The sequence below is a fragment of the Micropterus dolomieu genome, linkage group LG23 (genome assembly GCF_021292245.1).
Source record: "Micropterus dolomieu isolate WLL.071019.BEF.003 ecotype Adirondacks linkage group LG23, ASM2129224v1, whole genome shotgun sequence".
Lineage (NCBI taxonomy): Eukaryota > Metazoa > Chordata > Actinopteri > Centrarchiformes > Centrarchidae > Micropterus > Micropterus dolomieu.
This window is the reverse complement of record NC_060172.1, coordinates 16,191,723-16,201,042: the sequence shown is the minus strand read 5'-3', so window position 1 is coordinate 16,201,042 and position 9,320 is coordinate 16,191,723. Positions and strand designations below refer to the sequence as shown.

At 38.6% G+C, this 9,320-nt stretch overlaps 1 protein-coding gene across 3 annotated transcripts in view; it reads right to left on the bottom strand.

The window, feature by feature from the left end:
• LOC123962813 (rho GTPase-activating protein 26-like) overlaps nt 1–9,320 on the bottom strand; it is a 243,930-nt gene that overhangs the window by 171,720 nt on the left and 62,890 nt on the right. For all 3 annotated transcript variants that reach the window (XM_046039196.1, XM_046039195.1, XM_046039197.1), the window contains 3 exons: nt 7,321–7,395; nt 7,123–7,207; nt 6,096–6,154 (listed from right to left, as the gene is read on the bottom strand). In XM_046039196.1, the coding sequence (XP_045895152.1) occupies nt 6,096–6,154; nt 7,123–7,207; nt 7,321–7,395 (219 nt within the window). The remainder of the gene's footprint in view (nt 1–6,095; nt 6,155–7,122; nt 7,208–7,320; nt 7,396–9,320) is intronic.

Sequence of the window (9,320 nt, the reverse complement as noted above, 5' to 3'; positions counted from 1 at the left end):
TATATATATATATATATACACACATATATATACACACATATATATATATATATATATATATATATACATATATATACATATACATATACATATACACACACACATACATATATATATATACACACACACACATATACACACACACACACACACACACACTTATGTATGTAACCAGTTAGTCACCCACACAAACTAAAATACCTGTAAAATACACATGCATGTGCACTTCCACTTCACGCACACATACCTCAAAACAATACACATGAGTAATAAGTAATGCTTATTGCTCCTTATTATGCATTCTCGCGTCCACCACTGCACACATTATGCTGAAGCACACACTCCTCATTTCCTTCAATCTTTCAGAAATCCAAGCTTAACACTATTGGAAATATGTTGATTCTATCCACGAGTCAGACAAAATTCTACTGGTTGTCATCCTTCACTTATTTTTTCCAGTCCTTGTAGGTTCTGGAATTAACGCCCGCAAACACCTACCAACTTGTCTCATTACTGCAGACAAGGAGTGTTGCAATTGTTAAAATACAGTCACAATTTGGTATAATGGAGAAATATCACTACGTATATGCTAGGGCAAACAAATTAAATCAAACTAATTTTTATTAATTATATCAAAGAATGCAGAGATTCATTCTGAAACAGTATTCAGTGTTAAAGGAATTATTTGAATTTCATTTTAGGAAGTACGCATAACCATTATATTGCAGAGTTCATTGAGAAGTTCAATATCAATATCTTTTTTAATTACATTAAATATAGAGCTGAAGCCAGGAGTAAATTAGCAAGCTTAACCATCAAGACTGGAAGCAGGGAGATTAGCAGGGAGTTAGTCAAGCTGTTAGTAAGTTAAAAATACACCTACCAGCACCTGTAGGTCACTAGTGAATAATATCTGATTACTTTAATTTACACACAAACTGAAAGTTATGTGCAATGTGCGGCAACTATTTCAATGAAAGTGATTACAGATCTGAAAATGATGAAATATCATAAGCAAAAGTTAAATCAAAAGGTTTTTTAAAATTGAATTAGTATAGTATCAAGGAAAATTAATTCACAAAAGTGCAGACCAGCTGTTAAATTAGTTACGTTATGCTTCATGTTAGGTAGAAACAAAAGTTTCCCCATTATAAGGTCAGCATTAAGCTCTCATAAAGTCCCCCGTGCAGTTCTACAGTTCATAGAAAAACTAAATTCTACTAAATCCCAAATTAATAATCACAAAACAGCTGTATAATTTAATAAAATGAAGCCTGCCACATACTTTGACAAAATGTCTTGTTATTTGCCATATTGCTTCCTTCACAACTTACAACTCCCCTACACATCAAATTGATCTCATTTCATAACTGCATTAAAAGAAAATCACTTTGAATGAAATCAATATGAAAATTTGATGTATTTTTTCTAGATTAAGGTACTACAGGAATACACATTCATACTGTAAAAAGAGATGAAATGCTGGGGTCAGTCAAAAAAACGAAACCCCTGCACAAACCGTCTGAATGTCGATGTAACACTGTGCTCAGTAACTCACTAAGCAGAAGTCATTTATCATCACAGCCTCCATTGCATCCATCACTTAACAGACGCGGACCTTTTAAAGTCACTTTTTCTCTCTCACCTTGAATTTCAGCCCTTCAGACAAAATAATGTTTCCAATATTCATGTCACACATGCAAAATATATATATATACAGTGAGATTTGCCCTTTGTCCTTCTAGGAGTATTTTTAATTTAATTTTGAGAGCTCATTTATCTTAAATCTGAAATATCTCACTTCACCTGTGCAATGATGGAGGGGTCTGAAGTAGGAGTAAACAACAGGTGTTTGTCTCAGTAAATCTTCAGTTTTTAGTTTCCTGGTTTATGTAATCCGTTTCTGACTTCATCCATTCATGCATACAAAATGGTCTAAATTATTGACTACAGTGTTTTCCAGAGTTAGGCCAGCAGGTTTGGCTGTTACTGAAAAGATATTACTGTTCGCCAAGCATTCTCCTCTTTGTCACTAAAGCCAAGTCAGTAGGCACAGCAAAAGCAGAGATTCTCAGGTTTCTGATTTGGATGCCATCTGGAAACCTACCTGTGGAGGTACTCCAGACATGGCCAACTGATAGGAGACCCTGGACTAGCTCGACCTAGAACACATTGGAGGTATTTTTGTATCCATCTGGCCTGGGAATCCCTTGGGATCCCTCAGGAGGACTTGGAGGAATTAGCTAGTGAGCAGGGCATCTGGGCTGATTTGCGAAAGATCAGTGTATGCTGGAAATCAACAAGTTCAAAGTTTTATTGGAACATGTCGAAAGGCAAATGTGTTGATACCTGTTTGTCCAAACTCGAAGGTGGGATGAAAAGCCCACCATCATAGAGAAAAGACACAGTGCATCAGAGTATTGAAAGCATTCATGGCTCTTCAGGCAGAAGAAACATCAGTTTCCATTGCATTATTTGTGTTTTCCCGAATAACGGATTAGGATTCATCGCTAGTTCAGACCCTGTTCAAGTCTTCAGATAAGAACTTCAGTTGAAGGATACTGATACCTGTAGCCTGCCACCACCACAACTCTGACAAGGATAAGCAGCAGAACATGAATGGGTGGATGGACAGGTGGATGGACGGATAGATGGAAAACAGGTTTTCACAAGAGGGTAAAATCTTCAGAAGAAATCTCCATATCCGTCTGTACTTCAAAGAGAAGGCAATATATTCTTCCTTAAGTCTTCACCTGACCTGACCTCACCTGACCGCTTTGTCTTTCAAAAAAGAGACAAAAAGGAGAGAAGGGCAATGTAATAATCAAAACCCACATGCCAAATCCCCCCCTTTTTGAGTTCTGACCTGCAGCTAAACTTGAATTATGGTCTGCAGAGTGGGGCAGCAAACAAATCACTCCATCAGCAATTATAGGTGTCGCAAACCCTTGGCTAAGTAGATAAGATAAAAATACAAACCGATTAATATCTTTTAAACAAGGACAGCGATAGGTTTTTGAATGCTGTTTATTTAAAAAGAAACTCTGTCAGCGTGGTTGCTTGAAAAGAGGGATAAGATCTAAAGTCTGTGAAATGTGTGCCATGCAGGTTAGACTCTGAATGTCAAACTGTGTATTAGCTTTAATTCAACTCAAGGGTATCATCTTTCACCCCTGTATCATCTCTCTTCCTTCTCTTTTAGGTACTTTATAAGGTGAAAATTACAGTGATGAAAAAAGTGATAAATGTTCAGTCCAGCTTTTTAGAAGTTTAACAAAAAAACCTTCACCTTGTATTAGTGAAGAACGAAGCATATTGAAAAGCGAGTCGAAAGGAATTCAGGCAATTTATACAAATGGAAATATCAGATAGGACATAGTGAAAGAAAATACAGAGAATCAAAGGTGAAATATGAAGAGAACATTCATGAATTAATGAGAAAGACATACTGCAAACAAAACTTAATGAATGGAGACAAGGTGATTACTGTATGTGTGTTTTTTTGCTTGTACATGCCAGGTATCTGAAATCCTGGTGGTACTGCACCCTTCCTCCTTCTTGTCTTTCTCCTAAAGTCTCTATTTCATGGTCTAAATCAGTTAGTGCTTGGAGCCACAGGAAAAGAATCTAATACACTGAAATGATTGGAGCGAGTGTTCAGGCAATATCTCTGGTGTGTTTTGAAAATGAAATTATTTATCATGACCTGATACACCACACCCATTAGGTGCTTGGGTAGGACATTTTGCAGCTGCTGTTTGATCCAACAAACCACAAAAAAATAAGCTCTCCCTTTAAACCATATATTTACAACCAGCGTAGCACGGGACGGGAGAGAGTAAGCCGAGATGATACTAGAGAAAGAGAAGGAAGAAGAGGTTCGCAAGCAGGGTGGTGGGAGGAGTTGGAGAGGACACGTGAAAAGAGGAGGAGGAGACGGGAAGAACTGAAAGAGGGAGTTCAAATGAGGACGCTGTCCTCAAAACACCCCGCTGCGTCTGCAAAATTATTACCTTGGAAAAGATACAAAAGCGGAGTCACACAAGCAGACATGCATTCTTGCACATATGCATTCACACACAAATTCATGACATGCAAATGCAGACACCCAAAGAAACTGATGAATGGCAGGTGAAGAAGCTCAACAGAAGGAAAGAACCGTGGTGAGATGAGAGATATAAACTGTGAACAAATAGTTGGCAAGCACGTGTTATATTTTATGATTATTACAAAACCATGACTACATGCATTATAGAATGGGTGGTCCAAATTGGTATCAAACCAGCTACCTTGACATTCTTATCTGCCACGCTCTACTCCTTTCTCCTAATACACACTTTCCGCATTTTCTTTCCAGTTGGCCTCACTATGAAGCCATTTCCTGGTGGCATTGCCAGAGACACACAGTCATTTCCTGAAGTTCCTTCCCCTGTCAGCTCAGCTTTCTGAAGGCTTAGCTACCGACAGATAAAAAAAATAGGTCACTGGATGTGTTCCTGCCAAACAGCAGACCAGACTACACCTGGGCTTTCTAGAATAAGTCCAATTTTTTTAATTTCTGTAAAAAGCAGATATGGTAGCAACACGGAAATGGTCCAGACCATACAAATCCAAAAATAAACTAAATCAAACAAGGCCAGACCAAACCTAGAAGTACAAACTATTAGATTCTGCTGTATGGTCTAAATCAGTTAGTGATTGCAAAACTTTATTTTGTATCCTAGGAACCACATGAGAACAATCTAATGCACTCATAAGACTGTTTAGTGGGTTTAGGCAGTCTGAGTGTTTTTGTTTAAATTAAAGTATTTATCCTGACTCAATACTCCGCACCCACCAGGTGCTGGTAAAAAAAAGGAAAATTTTACATCTGCTGTTTGACCCAACAAACCACAAAACACTAAACTTTCTGTCACAACCTCCCTACCATAACACCTGCTCAGTGACATCTGGTTTGGGAGTGAGAGTGCTTTTCTTTATTTTTTGTTTGATTTGCTTGTGCTTGGTGCGTTTTGGTTTTGTCTGTCTGTCTATGTTTATGTGAAGCCCATCCCTTCTTAAAGACAGACCAGACATCCAGTCCCTGCCAGATCGTTGTGTAATTCCTAGTATGTATAGGAATACGTATCAACCTTCAGAACTCTCTGGACCACTTCCCCTGACAGCAGCCTCCCCCTCCTGCCAGCCAAGCCTGCCTGCTTGCATCAAATTCTGGATCCAGGCCCAAACCCCCACCTCCACTCACCTGCCAGTCCCCTATGCCTCATTAAGTCTGTGTTTGTCAATAAATCCCCTTACCTTAACCTGTTCTGTCTCCCGTATGCTTTTCGGTTCCAGTCTGAAACTTGATAGCTTTTACTACGTTGTCACTTTTAGATCAGCTCCCCCAGGCTTTTCCTCTGTATGTGGAATGTGAATCTCATACAAATATTCTGTATCAAAACTACAAACAGCAGGTCAGTAACATACTGTGTGCCACACACAGCATAAAGTGGCACAGTTGGAGGGCTCAGCTACCAGACCAAATAGGCAGACCGTAACGTCGGGACGTAACAGTGGGTGTACTGGTATCCCAGCAGGTGAACAGTCTATTTGTAACTGGCAACCGGTTTAATAGGAAGTCATGACCTCATTCACATAATGATTCATATGATGCTCTCGTTCTCCAAATTAAACTGAGGAGAACTGGTGAAGTAATCTCTTCAAATAGATATTCATTAGAAAGGGAAAGAGAACAAAGAATGGCAATCTTAATTATTACAAAAAAACCTCTAATCTGTCTTTAATCCATTCATAAACTGTACATATCAACATGACATGACCCAGGAGGATTTCACCTAAAATCAATAACAAACCAAAGATTGCTTAACAATTCTCCTACTTAGCATTTGTTTGTTTTGTTAGAACCTGTGCACTCCCTGTAAATCACATGGTCATTAATTTAGTACAGTCTGTTTTTTTTTATCCAACGTGGTCTTAGAATAGCTGTTTGCATGCTTTTATCTAGGTAACCTCTGTGAATCAAACAATCTCAAACTCCAGAAGAGTCTGTCTTTGTATGTTCTGCTAATTGAATTAAAAAGGAAAACACTCACTGGCAGCTTTGATGAAGCTCCTCTGGTACTGGTATGTCATGAGGGGTGCAGGCAGCATTCTGAAAACACAGGAGACGGAGACGTCAGGTGGAGAATGTCAGCTCAGAAAAGGGAACAAGAATTCAGGGTTGAGTGCTTTGCGAAAAATCAATACGTGTGAATAGTTCTGGATGCGCATTCATCACAGCCTTCTCCTTGTCATCTTCTTTCTCCACCATGCCGGCTTGCATAGCTGGACATCAGTTTAATCCCTGCTGCCTGAGGAGTGTAATGGCTCCTGCTGTTTCTCAATGAGGCCTAAGATCCTGAAGCTGTATGTGTGTGTGATGTGTGTCGTCTGTGAGTGTGGAGAGTAGGTCTTTCTGTAATGCTGTCCATTAATGTGCCAATAAAGTGTAAATGTGTGTGTGTGTGTGTGTGTGTGTGTACACGTTTTGGTACCTGTGTGTTTGTATTATGCACAGTGTAGATTCATTCAGGTACAGCAGATTGAGCACAGCCTGGACACCACTACACTTGACACCTGATCCTTCCCTTATTACAAATTGTTAAGATGCTCTTGAGGAAGTAATTTAACCCTCAACTGCATTTATGCTAAGAACAACCCCTCCATGGGTAAATAAGAGTTCATAAAAAATTAACAAACAAACAAGCAAATACTGAGTAATAAACAGGAAAATTCATAATTCATTGGGTTGGATACAGGCCAGAGATCAGTTTTACACAAGAGGCAGAGACTGAAAAAAACTATACGCATTTATTCAAGTACTATGAGTAAAAACAGCAGAAAAGTGCTGCAATTTCAGAATGGGAGGGACAATTTAAGGTCATGATAAGAGCAATCATCCATTTTACCATGGGTCTTGGAAGTTAAAACACACTCATAAGTTTTGAATCCCGGAAACAGCTTGCGAGCAGAACATTGGTGAAATTTTGATAATAATTATAGCATTTGTACAGCTGTTTCACATGATTTTCTGATTGTTTTACCTTGTAAGTGCACTTATGGGAGCCTTTTCATACAAACCTGAGATAGTGCTTGATAGCACTCGTGATTGTCTTAATCTCCCACTCTGGGTTTTCCAGCTCCACGTCAGCACATGTCTTAGGATCTGATATGAAGATTTAAATAATGACATTAATTAAACTAATAAATTACAGGAGTGAAAATATATTTTAATTTCAGTTTTGACTAAATATGTCTGTTGCGTGTTTCTGTGTTTACCCATAGCGAGGCTCAGCAGCTTTTGTACTCTGGAGCTGACGCCAACTATTCTGTACAAGCCCTGTTCATCAATACCTGGAGGGGAGAGGAGGGGAGAGGAGGATAGGTTACCACTTGTTGTTATTTCATGGACATTTTCAACCAAGAGAAACAAAAATATTTATCTTTGGGCTTCCTCATTTGAGTATTGTACACTTCTTTTACTTCATTAGTTACTACATTACTGAAGATAAAGGTAACGTCATTTACATCATTAGTAAAATATTAATTAATCCACTTACAAACAAATCTAACATAGATAATGAGGAGAGAAAATTTCTTTTTCCTGGTTAAGATCGGGAACCGTAAGCAAAGAAGCCATTAATGGTAATAAGGTACCACCCCTTTCTTGCTTAAGTAGGTATTTAAACCTGGCATTTGATTAAACAAAATCTCAAGGTGTATGAAGATTATTACTCAGCATGCATTTTGTGAGGGACAAGAGCAGGACGGCCAGTACAATTTAATCAATGTTTGCATCTAAGTACAGTGATGTGAAAAAGTGTTTGCCCCCTTCCTGATTTCTTATTTTTTTGCATGTTTGTCACAATGAATTGTTTCAGATCATCAAACAGATTCAAAAATTAGACAAAGATAACATAAGTAAACACAAAATGCAGTTTTTAAATGAAGGTTTTTATTATTAAGGGGGGGGGAAACATGGCACTGTGTAAATTAACTGTGGTTTATTACATCTTTGGAAAGCAGAGTTAAATTTCTCTAACCTTAGACTTGATTACTGACACACCTGTTTTCAAACAAAGAATCACTGAAATAGGACCTGCCTGACAAAGTGAAGTAGACCAAAAGATCCTCAAAAGCTAGACATCATGCTGCGATCCAAAGAAATTCAGGAACAAATGACAAACTGACTAATTGAGATTTATCAGTCTGGAAAAGGTTATGAAGCCATTTTTAAAGCTTTGGGACTCCAGTGAACCACAGTAAGAGCCATTATCCACAAATGGTGAAAACATGGAACAGTGGTGAACCTTCTCAGGAGTGGCCGGCCGATCAAAATTACCCAAAGGGCACAGCAACGACTCATCCAAGAGGTCACAAAAAAACAACATCCAAAGAACTGCAGGCTTCACTTGCCTCAGTTAAGGTCAGTGTTCATGTCTCCACCGTAATAAAGAGACTGGACAAAACTGGCATGCATGGCAGAGTTCCAAGACGAAAACCTCTGCTAAACAAAAAGAACACAAAGGCTCGTCTCAGTTTTGCCAGAAAACATCTGAAACAGTCTTGATCCCCAAGACTCTTGGGAAAATACTCTGTGGACTGACAAGACAAAAGTTGAACTTTTAATAGGAAGGTGTGTGTCCATTTACATCTGGCGTAAAAGTAACAGCATTTCAGAAAAGGAACATCATACCAACAGTAAAATATGGTGGTGGTAGTGTGATGGTCTGCGGCTGTTTTGCTGCTTCAGGACCTCGAAGACTTGCTGTGGTAAATGGAACCATGAATTCTGCTGTCTACCAAAAAATCCTGAATCCATCTGTTCGTGACCATTTCTCTCAAGGGTGGCCCAACCAGCTATTAGGTTTAGGGGGCAATCACTTTTTCACGAAGGGCCACATAGGTTTGGATTTTTTCCCCTTAATAAAAACCTTCATTTAAAAACAGCATTTTGTGTTTACTTGTGTTATCTTATATTTCAGTTTGTTTTATCTAAAACATTTCAGTGTGACAAACAAGCCAAAAAATAAGAAATCAGGAAGGGAACTTTTTCACACCATTGTAAATGAACATTCGCCATAACATTTGATTTATTAACATTCTTTCTTGCATAGAAACTGTGTTGTTCTCGATTCTGTTTACATTACACAGGGTTTCACTTATTGTCAATTTACCACAATTAGGTCTAATATGTAATAAATAATGGAAGCAAAGACACAAAACATTAGTGGGAGAAACCTGGGTTCAAATTCTCTCTCCCCCCCCCCCCCCCCCGC